We start from the raw sequence: 17,952 nt of genomic DNA, 5'->3' as shown, positions 1-17,952 counted from the left end.
CATCTCTTATATTTTATTTATAGAAAAAATTTCATTTACATTACTCTATATCTACTCACTAAAAGTATTTTACCATGAAATTTTAAAATAAATTGAAATTGTATTTCAAATTTGGGAAATTGTTAATAAAGCATTCTAAGAAAACTTTCATTTACCGTACTTTAGATCTATCATGAAATTTCAAATTAAATTAAAATTCTATTTCAAATTTGGGAAATAGTTAATAAAGATTGCTAAGAACACTTGAAAGGAAAAAACTAAAACTATTATACACATCAGGAAATGAATAACAATAGAAATAATAAATGATATGATAACTGAAGCAAATTAAACAATAGGTAATACTAAGATCCAAGTATGTTGAGTTTTTATCCTAAGCCACATAAATATCATATGTCATTAAACTTGCAGGGAAATCAAAGGTTTTATATTATAGAGTTATAAAATTTTCTATGAATACAAGGAGATTAATAAAAGTAAACATCGCGATGCTAGCAATGGAATGATCAGTCTAATCCTCCTTCTTGTAAGCAGCATCAGCAACGGCCTTTGAAGTGTTACTCTTGTTGTTAGGCAGAAAAATGTTGTGAATTCTTGGAATAACACTATCATTCAGAATGGTCTCATCTCTAAGAAATTAATTCAGCTCTTTATCAAACCTAATAGCTAGCTGAATGTGCCTTGGAAGGATCCGAGTCTTTTTGCATTCCTCGCTGCAATTCCAGCCAATTCAAGCACCTACAAACAATCACATATATGTAAAATTTAGTAATCACAAATCCTATAAATTCGACATATAAAAAGGAGACAGAGAGAAGGAACTTGATAAATTCACCTCAACTGCAAGGTACTCAAGCACAGCAGCAAGGAATACCGGTGTTCCGACACCAACACGTTTGGCATACTTCCCGACTTTGAGGAATCGGGCAATACGAGCCACTGGAAATTGGAGGCCAGCTTTGCTGCTACGAGACCTTCTTTTAGCATTTGAACCAAGATTTTTCCCTTTACCGGCCATTGATCTTTTTCACTACAAAAAAAAGTGTTGCTTTTTGATCTATAGAAACAAGAGACAAATGAAGCGGAAGAATTGAATTATTGTGTGTGTATGTGAATTCCTAAAGAAATCTGGCTTTGATATTTATAGCCCACATGAGTTATAACCCAGCCAATGAAAAGACAATTACGAGGATTGAACTTGTATGCCGTTGGATGAAAGAGCAAATCAACGGTGGATAAAGATGTTGACACATTTAATCAATTTCAAGGATTATAATAAGTTTACTTCCAAAAATAGAGGATTGTGATGTGTTTGTTTCCAAAGTAAATAAGTATTATGATGTGTTTGTTACCAAAAAAAAAGAACTATGATGTCTTTAATATGTTGCCAAAAAAAAGGACAGAAGGGATTATGATGAGTCTGTTGCTCAAAAAAAATGGGGAAATTTTGTTCTTTAATATTTGGCTTTAATAGCCATTTGAACATATTTAAAATTTTACAACTTATTAAGACTAATTTGTATAATGAAAGGAGATAACATATTTTAAATGACTAATTTATTATTAGCTCAACAAGCCTAAAAATAACAGTAGCCCTCATTTTTAAAGCAATATTAATTGGTTATAGTTATTATTTAAAAAAAATATTGTGTATTGTCTATATAAAATATAAAGTTTTCATATGAGAGGAAATAATTTTTGAAGTTTAACGAATCTAGAATACTATACGACTCAAGAAAGATTAAAAGAATTGTCTATAACAAAGTTTCAATAAAACATAAAATAAAATTTAAGGACTCCATTTGAATTTGACTTTAGGTCAACGTTTGAGTGGCCCTTCTTATTTCTATGGATTGAGCAATGAAAATATACACTAGAAATCATAATTTAAATTGCAAGTGTCTATATATATTTCATGTGTTCGTGGTGTTCAATTGGAACACGCAATAGTTCAAGTGTCTAAAAATAAAGTACCAACAAGTTTTAAGGAAGGGTCTAGTTATTAAGGCTTGCTTTGTTTTCTAACGTTATGTTATTGACTATTAGCTAGGAATCGAGAGGATGGCAAAAAGAAATTAAGTGCATGTTTGATCATATTTTTATTATTTTCAATATAAACCACTCACAAAAATTCAAAATAACTCTATTTCTTATTCATGTTGGACACAATTTCCAAGTTTTTAATATTGTTTTTAACTTGGAAATAAATACTATATTTTTTTCAAATTTGACCATTTTATATCTAATCGTCCACAGAAAAACAAGAACTAGAGAAAAAAGATTTCGAAACCTTACTTTCACAAAAGAAATATCAAATATATGCAACACATGTTAATATAGATTGAAGAAAACTCGTGTTTGATAATATGCGAAATAAATAAGTTGGATAATTAATACTTATCAATAACTCTATGTCACGACTCAAAATCAAGTCATGATGGTGCGCATTATAAGCCCTCACGTAGGCAAGCCAAAACCCTAACAAGGTAAAAGAGGAAGACATAAAATACTTTTAAAATCAACATAAGCAGAAATGAATATACAGAATAGGGACATATTATAGAATTGTAAATATATGATAAACAATTTAGAAAACGGGGCTGAAGGGGGACAACAAACACAAACTAAACACAATAATCAATCTACGGACCTGGTGTCACTAATACAGGAGCATCTACATACAGAAAGGTTATATTTACAAGTCTGTGTAATTCAAAATACAAAATATAAACAGGTACAAAAGAAGGAAATATAGCAAGCCTCTGGACATGAAGAGCTCGCCACAATCTGAATCTACGACGATCACTGGAGATTGACCGCTCTTTGAGAACGGCTCTTACTGAGAACTGCGTCAGAAAAAGATGCAGAAATATAGTATGAGTACCAAAATATTGGGTACTCAGTAGGTAACATAGGTCGACCAAGCTTAGAAAGATCAAATATATATAGAGAAGCATGACAGCTCTAAACATTACAATGGAAAGGTTCTAAGTTACGATAACCAACTATCAAGAAAAGAGGGAATACAACACAAGATAGTGAGAAGGAAACACTCAAGTACAAGACAGTCATAACATACATACAACAACTCACACAAATAGGATGATGTGATGCAAGTTATGAATACAAGAAAGTAGAAGCATGGTAGAATTCTTGAGCCACCCAGAATGATACCTTAGACTCATCAACAAGTGCAATGTAGTGAAATATAACTCATATCTCAATCGACAGTCTTCCCAAAATGATACCTCAAGCTTATCAGTGTAAAAGTGGCCCAATATGCATACAAATTCATAAACCAAGTATGTTGTCATTTTATGTCATAAAAACTCTGAAAAAAGTTGTTTTTCCCCATATAAATTCTTCTCTTAACTTAACGAGTGAACCTCCCCTTCATAGCTCAACATATGCGGAAAACTTAGTGAAAACTATTCCCATTCCTCAAATATAAAAGTCCCAAGGTTTTCCAAGAATAAACAAGTCAAATGTGAGTACCAAATACATGATATCATACCAAGACATCATCCACCCAATCAAAATCAACACAGAAAACAGCCATTAGGGTAACACCCGACGCAACACAAACATACTAACTTGGAACTCCACCTAGTCCAAGCTTACAACCTTAAGCCCAACAATAAGGTCAAACTATTGGTTATTCCATGAGGTCCCTGAATGAGGAGGACTCACCAACTTTTGGCTGAAATAGTTGCCACCTATCTCACCATGAGTTTGAGAACGAACGTCTGAATCTACATCATAATAAATGCAACACAGAGAAAAGTGTGGTCAATACATGGAATGTACTGAGTATATAAACATTATTCAGTTCTCAATAATCATGCACATATGATATGGATAGAATAACTACAACTTTAAGATCAACATATAAAGATCATTTGGAAAACTACTTTCAAAATCTGTAAATGTAAATTTAGTTCTTTAGCTCTAAACTGAAGTTATACCTTGGAATTCTACTCTGAAAAATCGTGATAAAAAATGAAGTTTGTAGAAATTGTAATGCTTGTATTACAACTGATATATTGCATGTGACCGCATATTGTCAAACTTGTATATTAGATAAACTGACGTATGGAATAAAGCATGATACTAGTTACAATTATTATTTTACTTAAGTTCTGAAATGCTAAAATTAGTCATGCTTATTGAATTTTGGGATCAAGTTTTCAAAACATGCAATTTTTTACTAATATAGATTGGAACATGTAAAATTATGCTAAATCTAATTTGCTTAAATCTTGGAATTAGAAAAAACTTGTAAAGACTCATGCATAGTGTGAACACCTAATTTTTGACGTGTTTATTTTACTCCTATAATATATATATTCTTATATTTTTTGTTTTGTAATTTGGGTAGTTTGTCTTTGTTTATATTGTTTTTTTTTATTGGCCCAAATGACCTAATTTTTGATTGAATTGGGTTGATTTAGACCAAATTTTGATGGCCCAATCAATTCTGACCCGGTCCATTAGAAATGGTCAAGATTAAATCTCAACCATCCATGATTTTTTGATCCAAGGGTTCTTATGGGACCCTACCAAAAATACAAAATTCCAAAATCATATTTTTTATTGCCATTTTTCTTTTATCTTCTCCCTTTTGCTTCCACCAACCTCCGGCCGTTCACCGCCACTGCCGCCGGCGGCCACCACCCCTTGGCCGGAAAAATCTTTAAATTTTTACCACTTCTTCCTTTCATCCTCCTCTACACAAATCCACAAACCATTCATTCATATTTATAGCCAAACTCCGTAGATCTAAGAAAACACCAAACATAATTTTTCACCTTTTTCTTTAGATTTACGAAATTTCGGCCATTCCCGTCCTATATCCTTTACATAAAAGTGTAGAGCTCTTCAAGGGCTATCCTTTGATGTAAAGTTTGTGTCTAAAATCCATCAAAAAAAATTCCGGCGGAATTTTCCGGCGACCCCCAATCGTCCGAAAATTTATGTCAATCATTTCCCCCTATCATCCTCTATCCAAATCCATCATTATCACATTTTTTAAACCATATAAGTTGTTTTGATGCCGGATTTGTATTGTTTTGTTAGTGATCTTCAAGTTCATGCTTAAGTTGTTGCTTGAGTTTTATTATTATTATTATTTTTATTTTTTATTTTTTAATTTCATTTTTTATTTTTATTTTTCTACCTTATATGTTGTGTTTGATCTTCAAAATAGTTTACATGTTTAGATTTTGTGTTAGTGGACTGATTTTGTCCTGATTTTTGGGTCTTGATCAATTTTGGGCCTATTTTAAAATTTTCAGATGGCCCATTTAGCTATTACTCAATTAATGAGTAAAAGAAATGAGTCATCCAAAATGACATTTTGGGCCTATTTTAAAATTTTTAGATGACCCATTTAGCTATTATTGAATTAATGAATAAAAGAAATGGGTCATCTAAAAGGGCAATGTAGTCTTTTAATTAATTTTATCTTGAAATAAGAAAAAGAAAAAAGAAAAAAAGGGAAATTCCATTGGTCATCTTGGGTGGCACCTTGGAAAAACAAAGAGTCCAATGCATGCATTGGCTCTTAAGTTTTCAAGAAGAGTGGGGGTTTAATGCTCCACCCCTATTTAAACCTCATTCTTCTTTCATTTCAAGGGAAGAAGAAAAAAAAAAGGGGAGAAAGAACAAGAACAGAAAATTAGAAGAGGAAAAATCATTACTTCTAAAAGGAAAAAAATATATACATTTCATCTTGGGTGGTCTTTTGGGAGTGGAATTGAGTTTTGCTTTCATCTTTGTTTTGTCATCATTTCTTTAGGTATATTTCTTTCCTTACACTTTGCAATGTAAATTCAAACATAATGAAGCATGTTTATATTTTTGATTTAATTATTATTTTTAGTTTATTTGAAGTACTTATATATGTTATGATACTTAATATGATTATGTTTCATTGTTATTGTATATTTGTGTTTTATCATTAAACTAAGTGTTAATTATATCTTATAATTATGAAACGATACATAACTTTATTGTAATTAGTTAAATTATAGCTTGTTGTTATTATATATTTATGTTCTGTGATTAAACTAGGCGTGAATTTTATATCTATCATTATGAAGTTGATGCATAATCCATGCTTTCTTTTTTTTTTGCTAAAAAAAAAAACAATCTCAAAGTCTTTTTTTTTAATTTTTAGTTTCTGGTCATTCTAAGAAAAGAAAAAAAAGAGGCCGTTTTTAAAAAAGAAAAAAAAAACTAAATTTGGTCATTTTTGCAAAAAGTGTAAATCTGGCCATTTTTGCAAAAAATGTAAATCTGGTCATTTTGCAAAAAATGTAAATCTGGTCATTTTTGCAAAAATAATGTAAATTTGATCATTTCATAAAAAATTTCTCTTAAATAAATATATAAAATGGCTATTGAAACGAAATACAAAACCGGCTACTTTGATTAGTAATTGAATTATTAGATAAAATAGGCTTTTTTTGCAATTTTCTTTCAAATGAAGACATTTGACCATTTTATGAAAAACCAAAAAAATTATTAAAGTGATTGTTTTTTTTTTCTGAAATTATATTAATATAATTTTTTTTTAGTACATCACTAGTTGTTTTAAAAGAGGCCTAGTCATTATTTTTTTTTAAAAAAAATAATTTATACTTTTTTTTTCTTTTTGTTGTTATCATCAAGTAGTGACACTTAATATATTTTTTTTTTTAAGAAAAAAAAACAAAAAATTTGTTCAAGTGTATATGTTGCAACAAGTTCTTTTTTTTCATTTTTTTTTTCTCATTGTTAAATAAAATTTGAGTCATGAATTATCAATTTTTTTTAGAAAAAAAAATAAAATAAACTTTAAATACCACCATGTGTTCGGTTACGATCCTTGGTGCGTATTTTTTCTAAAAAGGTGATCTTGTGTGCGGTTACGCTTCTAGGTCAATTGTTTTTTTTTTAATTAACAAAAAAAATTAGTAACTAACATAAATTTATTCTTTTATCCAAAAATTATTTTAGCCAAACATGAGTGGATAAAGCGATCGTGCTAGAACCACAGGACTCGGGGGTTGCCTCACACCTTCCCTCCGGTCAATAGAATTCCTTACCCAATCTCTGTTTTCGTAGACTAAAAAGATTTTTTTTTTTTTTTAAATTAGGAATTACTAGGTGACTTGGAACACCTAAAAACTCATTTTTCAAGTGGCGACTCTTAAAAAAAAAAAAAAAAATCACGTTTTCTTTAGTTTTATATCTTTTCTTTTTAAAAAAAAAACCCGTCATATCCATTAACCATTGTAAAAAGAGAAGTAGTGTGACAGATCTGGCGACTCCGCTGGGGACTTTCTTTAGAATTCGAGCTTTGTAAATTAACTATATTTGGCTATTTTGAATATTTGGATAAGTTTTATTTTTTTTTGTTGACTAATTGCATTATTTCAATGATTCATTATTTTGATATTGTGTAATTGTATATAAATTGCCTCCTCTTGCACCCTCTAAATCTCTAGAATTTTATTATACACTGTGTGTGCGGATACGCTCCACGGGACTTCTGTCTAGGATGAACCAGTGTGCGGTTACGCTCCTGGTTCTAGGTTTGTCACACATGTTAGGCGGGATTGGACCACCAGTTAAGCCGGAAAAGCTCTGCTACCGGTACGCTGACCCTCCCCGGCTCGAGTTGTCCACTCGAGTAAGCCAGTCTAGAGAACTTCCAAATAAAGTGCTAAACTTAGCAAAAAGTATCTCTGGTAGGCTACGTTTATTTGTATAATTTGCATTTGACCTAGAAAATCTAAGATATGTGCCCACTCTAGACTAACGTGTTCATTTTGTGTGTTATGTGAAAATAATTTGTTCAGAAGGCCTTTATATTGTTGACCGGCCTTATAATAGCTTTGTCTTTCAATTTTTTTTTATTATTATTTTTTTTTTAAAAAAAAAGGGTTGAAATAAAAGGGATAGTATTTCAAGTGTGAGTTTGTTTTATGAACTACGCACACCTGATTCTCACTAAAATAAGATACATAGACATCCCTTCTCGGGTTCGGTGTTTGTAAAAAAAGGTATTTTGTTTTTTTAATAATTTTTTGTTTACTCTTCTTTCTTCCCTCGGTTAGAGTTTGTCATAAAACATTAATTGAACTCTATTCAAAGGTACAAATGGCACCTCCGACCAAAAGACAGGGTTCCAAAAGGCCTAGAAGTGAAGGAATTCCAGAGTTCATGATCGTTGACATAATACCCAAGAATTTATGGCGATGGTGGACAGGCATGGGGAGTCATGAGCAAAGGAAAGTAAAAGAACATCTGGGACATCTAGTGCATCTAATGGAGATTGACCCTAGAAGGGATGTGATCGAGGCATTGATTCCTTTCTGGGATTCAAAAAATAATGTATTTCGATTTTCTGACTTCGATATGACACCAACTTTGGAAGAAATCGCCAGCTTCATGGGGAAGGAGTCCAGTGTTAGGGGTGCTGATCTCCGCAACAAAAAACCTATAATTTCAAAGAACGTTGATGCCAAAAAGTTCCTGGAACTTCTCAAGATCAATCAAGTAGAGAAGGAGAGTTTGAAAAATGGTTGGGTTTCATTGGACTTTCTATACGAGAGGTATGGCCAAAAGGATGGATTTAAAAACTATCGGAACCAACTTAGCAACCAAGGGGGTGAGGAGGCTTGGAAGGCGAATGGATGTTTTGCCTTCATGGTCGCGTTTTTGGGGCTCATTATTTTCCCCAAACGAGACAAGCATATCGATATTCGTCTGGCTGGGGTGGTGAAGGCGTTGACCACAATGGAGAGTCCTACTATTATTCCTATGATCCAGGCAGATATGTTCCGTGCATTGACTAAATGCATAAATGGGGAAATGTACTTTGAAGGCTGCAACATTTCGTTGCAAATGTGGTTTTTGGAGCATCTTTATCACCATGATCGTGCACCCAGGTTCGCTCCAGACTGGTGTAATTATGTTTCCTCCCATAAGGAAAGAGAAGCAAAAATTGATTTTCCAAAAGGAATTATAGCGTGTGAAGAGAAACTTTCGGGGATCACGTCTGATGAAATAGTGTGGAATTATTACTGGTTCCCAGTTAAGGATGTCATATGCATGTCTAGTGGTATCTCGTTTCTTGTGTTGATTGGGTTTAAAGGTGTTCAACCCTATGCCCCACTTCGGGTTATGCGTCAGCTGGCTAGAGTACAAGAAATTCCACTAAATGATGATATGAGTAGATTTGTTTTTGACACCCTGCCAGGTTTTGCCTTTGATAGCACTGATATTCTGAAGATCTGGTTTGGAAGTATAATTTCTGAGCTAAATGAAATGGTAGTGGAGCAAGATAAGGGAAAAGTGGTGTCTGGGTACTTATCGTGGTTTTGTGATCCAACAACATTTGATGACAATCCCGAAGGATCCAGCAGAAAAAGAAAAGACCAGCACATCATAAGACAGTTGGAAAAAGAGTTGGAGAAGGCCAAAACCACCATTGCTCGGCAAGAAGTTCAAGTCCAAAGAGGAAGAAATATTCAGTTGGAGTTACAAGATACAGAAGGGGAATTGAAACATGCGGAGGGGAAATTAGCCCGTCTAGAGGAAGAGTTGGATAGTAGAATTCACTTGGCCCGACAAATAAAAAAAGAGCAGAGTTTTGAAATTTCTCGATTGAAGAGGGACTTAGTGGCATCTGAAGAGGTCGTGAACTACCAAAGGGGAGAACTTAAGCGGCAGAAGGAGAAATTTGAGAAAGAAAGGTCATGTTGGATGCATTTACATGATCAACTTAAAGCGGAGTTAGAAGACCATAAAAGAAGAATCAGTCAGTGTGTCGATATCGAAGAGGGGCAAAGGCAAATGATCATTGAGAGAGCAACACTTCGCCATCAACTTGAAGCAGCATAGGAGCGAGAGGCCCTCTTAAGGAACAATCTTGGTGATCATCAGGTTTGGTTGAATAACTGCTATGAAAATATGGGAAAGGCTAGGCGTCAAGTTCATCAGCTGGCGGAACAAACCTCCTATGTTATTAAAAATCATCGTCGCATGAATGATCCAGAAGTGGCTGAGCAAGCACGGGCCATTGTTCCCCATCTGCCGAAGGTGTTGTTGAATTTGTATGTGACCTTGGGAGGACAAAGAAAGCCCAAGGAAGATGATGAAGATTAAAGAAGAGTTTAGCTGTTTAGTTTGTTTATTTGGTTGTTTGTTTTATCTAGTTTTGTTTAAGACTCAGTGTTTCAGTTTAAATTTCGGTGTTCAAAGAGATCATGTTGATCATGGTTGTGTTTAAACCCATTGATTTTGCTTAAATTTTTTGGATATGAATGAAAGGGTTGGATTTTTCTTGTCTAAATTAATGTTGTTGAGTTGTCTAAATTTTTGAACTACGTACTGATCTGATTCATGCGGCGACATGATACGTAAGCAACCTCCAAAGGGTTCGATCAAAACTTTTTTAAAAAAATAAAAAAAATAAAAAATAAAAATGGAAGACAATGAGCGAAGAAAAGCTGGGATGAGACAAGAGCCTTTCGAACTCATGTTATTATGTGATTAACAAATGTGTGAATGATGTCTAACCCCTAACAAGTTTGTTCATTTCTCATCTCTTTAGTTAGCTTTCGGTGGTTGGTTTGTGGTAAACTGGCAGAACTCCCATACTTTACCAGGTCTAAGGTAAGAGCGTCAATGACAAGCAATACTGAAACTGCGGTAAACCCAGTGGACATTCCAGTTGATTCAACGACAAGAGAGTCAGCCACGGTTGAAGAAAATCGGACATTGACGAATGTTATGGCACAGTTGTGGCAAGCCTGGGCTAATGGCCAAGAACCACCAACGTTTATTCCCGGTTTTCCTAAGATCACTAGTATCCGGTCTTCGTCTTCTCAGGTCTCGATATCAGATCCTTTCTTTCCTCCGGGGTATGGTCCATTTGATAATTGTGGGGCCGGACCATCAACAACACGCCCTCAAGGCATGCCATTCAGGAATAATCCCACTGTCGCGACAGCTGCACTGGTCTATACTCTCCCACAACCAACTGTGACGCAGAGAGCAGCTCAAGAGGGACAGTTCACCGTCCATCCAGAGCAATATTATACTTCTGGGATAGCATTCGGGGGCCCTAACTTTGTACAATTCGGCTCCCCTATTGATGTTGAGAGGCCTCCTCAAGTCTCAGAGCAAGAGGAAATGTTGAAAAAATGAAAAGCATCGAGCAACGCATGAAAAGCATGCAAGTGCTAGGAGGGCACAAAAGTGTCGCGTTCAAAGACTTGTGTATGTTCCCAAATGTCCACTTGCCACTAGGATTCAAAACCCCTAAGTTTGATAAGTATGACGGGCACGGTGATCCCATAGCTCACCTCAAGAGATACTGCAATCAACTTAGAGGTGCAGGGGGTAAAGAGGAACTGCTCATGGCTTATTTTGGTGAGAGCCTGACTGGTGTTGCCTCCGAATGGTTTATAGACCAAGAGATCTCCCACTGGCACATCTGGGATGATATGGCTCAAGATTTCGTTAGACAATTCCAGTACAATGTCGACATTATGCCAGATCGCAATACACTCTCTAATATGAGAAAAAAGCCAAATGAAAGCTTCAGAGAGTATGCTATCAAATGGAGGGAACAAGCAGCCCGGGTCAAACCACCTTTAGATGAGCAAGAATTGGTTGATATCTTTATAGAGGCTCAAGATCTTGACTATTTCCACCACCTGACAGCCGCAATGGGAAGACCGTTTCACACAGCAATCAAAATTGGAGAAATGGTTGAAAGTGGTCTCAAAAAAGGAAGGATCGTGAGCCGGGCAGCAATCAAAGCTACCACACAGGCCATTCAAGGTGGTTCAGGCAGTTTTGGAAATCGTAAAAGAAAAGAGGAAGTTTCTTCGCTAGCATCAGGGTCAAGGGGTGCTCAAAGGAACTATAATTGTCCTTACCCACCACTTCAGGGACAATCCAGCTATCCTCAATATTACTACCCTTATGCCCCTCAATATCCAGTATCTCCATCTCCATACACGGTCTTCAATGCTCAGTCATATGTGCATTCTCCCAATCGCCCACATTTTCGGGCCCCAACTCAAGGAAACCTTCGCCCACAATGACCACCCTATCAGGTCCCTTACAACCCTCCTCCTATGCAAAATTACGCTCAAGAGCAAGGACAGAAAAGGAAATTCACTCCATTGGGAGAGTCATACTCCAGTTTGTTTCAAAAGTTAAGAAAGATAGGAGTGATTGGGTCTATCCCACCACATCGTCTGAATCCAACTGCTCCAGGTTTCCAAGCCAATGAAAGATGTGAGTATCATTCGGGGGCCCCAGGACACAGCACTGATAATTGTTTGACCTTGAAGGGGGCGATAGAGAAGCTAATCGATCATGGAGTGGTCGTTGTGACAGATGATCAAAACACTCCCAATGTGACTAATAACCCGCTTCCAGCTCAAAACAATTTAGTGGGCATGATCTGCGATGATCAAGAGTACAAACTCCTTGGCAAAATGGGAAAATTGTTTAGGAAGATCGAAGAGGAAAACAAGCCGATAAAGAGTTTAGAACCAGTGGCATCTTTGAGTGTGGAAGGTGTCAACCTTGATACCAAAGTTTTGTGTGTCCCAGGGGTTTCGAAGGGGATTAAAGTTCGAGCAGGTATGTCGAAGTTGTATGTATCAAAGGGTTTTTCATTAACACAACAAGACCAAAATTGCGTGGCAAAGTTGAAAGGACCTATCTTTGTTAAGCCCGTCCAACAGCTTCCGGTAATTGATTCAAAGGCTGTCCCTTGGAACTATAATAAAATCACTGTGGTTTACCGAGGAAAGGAGATTGTTGAAGAGGTTGATGAAGCAGGAGGGCTGACACGCTCTGGAAGATGTTATTCTCTAGAAGAATTAAGAAAAGGGAAAATGACTCAAAACATCCAAGTACCACTGAAGAAAGCAGTTACTGAGGAGGAAGCAGAAGAGTTTCTAAAAAAGATTAAGGTTCCAGATTACTCTGTTGTGGAACATTGAAGAAAACCCCGGCACAAATTTCATTGTTGTCTCTACTCTTGCACTCAGAAGAACATCGTCTTGTGTTGAATAAGGCTTTGAATGAAGCACATGTATCGAAGGAGACCACGGTAAATCAGTTAGAGAAAATGGCCAAGCGCATCTTTGAGTCAAACGCCATCACTTTCACTAATTATGAGTTGCCCACAGAAGGAGGTGGACACAACAGGGCTTTGCTTCTTACAGTGAAATGTGAAGGGTACTGTGTAAAGAGGGTCATGATAGATGGGGGATCAGGGGTAGACATATGTCCTCTTTCTACGCTGCAAAACTTGAAAATTAGCCTTGACAGAATTCGCCCAAGTAATGTATTTGTTCGAGCTTAAGACGGCTCAAGGCGGGATACCATTGGTGAAATAAAGTTAAACATGACAATTGGACCGGTGGATTTTATGATTGTGTTCCAAGTAATGGACATGGACACATCTTATAATTTTCTATTGGGAAGGCCATGGATCCACACCGCTCGGGCGGTCCCATCAACTCTACATCAAGTTGTTAAGTTTGAACACAACCATCAGGAAATCATTGTGCATGGGAAGATGATTTGCCTGTTTACAAAGATCCCTCCATTCCATATATTGAGGCAAAAGAAGGATGTGATTCCATTGTTTACTAGTCTTTTGAGGCCGTATCAGTCGATCGCTTTAGAGAAGGAGACCCCATTATCCAACCATGTCTCTCTTCTTCCTCTTCAATGGTAGCAACGACAATGCTCAAATATGGTTATTAACCTGGTAAAGGTTTGGGACTATGTTCACAAGGAATTATGGATCCCATTACTCTTTTAGGGAACCAAGGCACCTCTGGCCTTGGATACAAACAAAACAAGAGAAATGGAGATGAGACTAAGAACCACAAAAGGACTGATTGGGCGTTGCCACAACCAATTCCACATATTTATCATTCCTTTATCAAGCCTCAGGGTCCAGAAATGGAAGCTTCCTTTACTCATGAAGATATTGAAGAAGTTATTCAGGATCTCAGTCAGTTGTTTTATGAAGTAAACATGGTCCAAGTTTGTGAAGGTACAAGTCATGTCGATGTGCAGCTCGTGGGCTCAGGTTTTGAGTTAAACAATTGGGAAGCCACTCCTTTCCCCATAAGGAAGGAGTCTTGGTAGTTTGTTTTGCTACTCTTTTGTATTTTGTTGTTGTCAGGGTTGTGATCCGAATATTTGAAAGTGTTTTGTTTTAATGTCAACCCTTCTATCCTTTTTTAATTTCAATGAAATGAAATTCCAGCTTCACAGTAATATTTTGTCTTTTCCTTTCCTTGATTCTTATTCTTCATTTTTCAGTTCTATAAATGCCGACTTTGATAACATGACATGCATGCGGAATTCACTCCCAGATCTCGAAGAGTTGTTTATTCTTGAATCCCCGAGTCGAGAGGTTGAATATGATGAAGAAGAGGCTTTTAGGGAAATTAATAGGGAATTGGAACAGTTTGAGCACAAACCTAAGCCTAATCTTAGTGAAACTGAGGCCATCAATTTGGGAAGTAATGAGGAAGTCAAAGAAATAAAATTAAGTCTTCATGTCAAGAAGGAAATTATGGATGCCATAATACAACTTTTGTTTGAATACAAAGATGTGTTTGCTTGGTCCTATGATGACATGCCATGTTTGAGTATTGATTTAGTGGTCCATAAGTTGCCTACTCATCCTGATTTTCCACCCGTCCAACCAAAAAGAAGAAAATTTAAATCGGACGTGAGTGAAAAAATCAAGGAAGAAATCATGAAACAACTAAATGTGAATGTGATCCAAACCATTCGTTACACTACTTGGTTGGCAAATGTTGTTCCTGTGCCGCAAAAGGATGGAAAGACAAGAGTTTGTGTTGACTATCGGGATTTGAACAAAGCTAGTCCAAAAGACAATTTTCCCTTGCCTAATATCCACATTCTAGTGGATAATTGTGCCAGACACGAAATTCAATCATTTGTGGACTGCTATGCGGGGTATCATCAAATCTTGATGGACGAAGAGGACGTCGAGAAAACTGCTTTCACCACTCCATGGGGGACTTATTGCTATAGGGTCATGCCCTTCGGTCTTAAAAATGCTGGGGCAGCTTACATGAGGGCTATGACCACCATGTTTCATGATATGATGCATAAAGAAATCGAAGTGTACGTCGATGACGTAATCATCAAGTCTAAAACACAAGCTGACCATGTGCAAGATCTGAGAAAATTCTTCGAAAGAGTGCGAAGATATGATCTCAGGCTTAATCCAGCAAAATGTTCATTTGGAGTTCCATCTGGAAAACTTCTAGGTTTTATTGTCAGCAGAAGGGGAATCGAATTGGATCCTTCCAAAATAAAAGCCATTTGAGATTTGCCACCCCCGAAAAATAAGACCGAAGTCATGAGTCTACTTGGGAGGTTGAACTACATTAGCATGTTTATTGCTCAACTCACAACCACTTGTGAGCCCATTTTCAGACTTTTGAAAAAGGATGCTGTTGTCCGATGGACGGATGATTGTCAACAAGCTTTTGACAAAATCAAGGAATATTTGTCCAAACCTCCCGTGTTGGTCCCGCCTGAACTTGATAGACCTCTCTTTCTATATCTTTCAGTGACAGATAATTCCTTTGGGTGCGTTCTCGGTCAACACGATTCCACAGGCAGGAAGGAGCAAGCTATTTACTACTTGAGCAAGAAATTCACTAGTTATGAGGTCAAGTACACCCTCTTGGAAAGGACATGTTGCGCCCTAACTTGAGTAGCTCAAAAGTTAAGGCATTACCTTTTGTCCCACACAACTTACTTCATATCTAGGATGGATCCATTGAAGTACATCTTTTAGAAGCCAATGCCAACTGGCAGACTCGCGAAATGGCAAATCTTGCTCACTGAATTTGACATTATATATGTCACTCGAACTGCAATGAAAGCTCAAGCTCTGGCAGACCATTTGGCAGAGAATCTAGTCGATGGCAACTACGAACCACTGGATACATATTTTCCAGATGAAGAGATTAACTCAGTTGAAGAAGTAAATCCAGATGAAAACCAGGCTTGGCAATTATACTTTGATGGAGCAATCAACAAAAAAGGCACAGGGATTGGGGCAATTCTCATATCGCCCACAGGACAGCATTACCCTGCGACAGCTCGACTTCGTTTCTTCTGTACAAATAACACAACAGAGTATGAAGCTTGCATCATGGGTCTAAATATGGAAATAGATTTGGGTGTGCAAGAATTGATTGTGTTGGGATATTCTGATTTGCTTATTAGGCAAGCTCAGGGCGAATGGAAAACTCGAGACCTCAAGCTTCTTCCCTACAAACAATGTGTGGAAGATCTTAGCAAAAGGTTTAGGTCCATCGAGTTTAGATACATTCCCAGATTTCATAATGAATTGACAGATGCCTTGGCTACTTTGGCCTCAATGCTTCCATATCCTGGAAACACTTGTATTACTCCCTTGGAGATTCAACTTCGGGACCAACATGGCTATTGTAACACTGTGGAAGCAGAATCAGATGGTGAGCCGTGGTACCTAGATATCAGGAATTTCTTGCAAACAGGGAAATGTCCTGAACATGCCAATGGAAGCCAAAAAAGAACTATTAGACGTTTGGCTAGTGGTTTCTTTTTGAGCGGGGAAATTTTATATAAACGCACCCCGGATCTGAACTTATTGAGATGTGTGGATGTTGAAGAAGCCGAAAAGATCATGAATGAAATACATGCTGGGGTATGTGGACCACACATGAATGGATATGTCCTTGCGAAAAAGATACTCCGTGCAGGATATTACTGGCTTACCATGGAAAGGGATTGCTTTCTCTTTGTGAAAAAATGTCATCAATGTCAAATTCATGGTGATCTCATTCATTCACCACCTTCAGAGTTGCACCCCATTGCCGCTCCTTGGCCCTTTGTTGCATGGGGAATGGATGTCATCGGACCAATTGAGCCAAAGGCTTCTAATGGACATCGATTCATTTTGGTCGCAATTGATTACTTTACTAAATGGGTAGAGGCAATCACTTTCAAGGCAATCACTAAGAAGGTGGTCGTGGATTTTGTCCATTCAAACATCATTTGTCGTTTTGGTATCCTAAGAACTATCATCACAAATAATGCTGCAAACCTTAATAGCAATTTGATGAAGGAGGTATGTGAGTAGTTCAAAATTGTGCATCACAATTCTACTCCATACCGACCAAAGGCCAACGGAGCTGTGGAGGCAGCCAACAAGAATATCAAAAAGATTCTTAGGAAAATGGTTCAAGGCACTAGACAATGGCATGAGAAGCTGCCTTTTGCACTTTTAGGGTATCGCACAACAGTGCGCACCTCGATTGGTGCAACTCCTTATTTGCTGGTGTATGGGACTGAGGCTGTGATACCAGCGGAAGTTGAAATTCCATCTCTTCGAATTATTGTCGAGGCTAAAATTGAAGATACTGAATGGGTCAAAACCCAACTAGAGCAGCTCACATTAATAGATGAGAAGCGATTGACGGCCGTCTGTTTTGGTTAGCTTTATCAACAAAGGATGGCTCGTGCATACAATAAAGAGGTGCACCCAAGACACTTTGAAGTAGGTCAACTGGTCTTAAAGCGCATTCTCCCGCACCAAGAAGAGGCCAAGGGAAAGTTTGCCCCAAATTGGCAAGGTCCATATCTCATCAAGGAAGTGTTGTCTAAAGGAGCCTTACACCTTACTGATATGGAGGAAAAAACACAAGCATAATTGTTAATGCAGACGCAGTCAAAAGATCTACATCTAATGTGTTCTAAGATACTGTGACAAGTTTGTGGCTGATAGGACAAAGGCATCTCTTTAAAAAAAAAAATCTCTCTTTGAACATCTGAACTACGTTTGACCTGATTTCGAAAGGATACGTAGGCAACCTTTTGGGGTTCGGT

The 17,952-nt window shown here is 36.8% G+C and overlaps 1 protein-coding gene and 1 pseudogene across 1 annotated transcript; one reads left to right on the top strand and one right to left on the bottom strand.

The window, feature by feature from the left end:
* Window positions 1-637: 637 nt before the first annotated feature.
* Window positions 638-10,404, bottom strand: LOC125866846 (histone H2A.6-like; annotated as a pseudogene).
* Window positions 10,405-15,430: 5,026 nt separating this feature from the next.
* Window positions 15,431-17,563, top strand: LOC125868732 (uncharacterized). The gene is made up of 3 exons (XM_049549314.1): window positions 15,431-15,750; window positions 15,895-17,194; window positions 17,249-17,563. Exons 1-3 carry the CDS (start codon window positions 15,431-15,433, stop codon window positions 17,561-17,563), a joined length of 1,935 nt encoding a protein of 644 aa, XP_049405271.1.
* Window positions 17,564-17,952: the final 389 nt, after the last annotated feature.

This window comes from Solanum stenotomum, chromosome 6, assembly GCF_019186545.1.
Source record: "Solanum stenotomum isolate F172 chromosome 6, ASM1918654v1, whole genome shotgun sequence".
NCBI lineage: Eukaryota > Viridiplantae > Streptophyta > Magnoliopsida > Solanales > Solanaceae > Solanum > Solanum stenotomum.
This window is presented reverse-complemented; position numbering and strand designations above follow the sequence as displayed.

Bases quoted from the DNA above. Each gene is read 5' to 3' on its own strand.
- LOC125868732 (XM_049549314.1), top strand. From the start codon at position 15,431: ATGAGTCTACTTGGGAGGTTGAACTACATTAGCATGTTTATTGCTCAA. The intron at 15,751-15,894 runs GTACACCCTCTT...GCCAACTGGCAG, and splicing joins TTCACTAGTTATGAGGTCAA to ACTCGCGAAATGGCAAATCT. The intron at 17,195-17,248 runs GTATGTGAGTAG...TACCGACCAAAG, and splicing joins ATAGCAATTTGATGAAGGAG to GCCAACGGAGCTGTGGAGGC.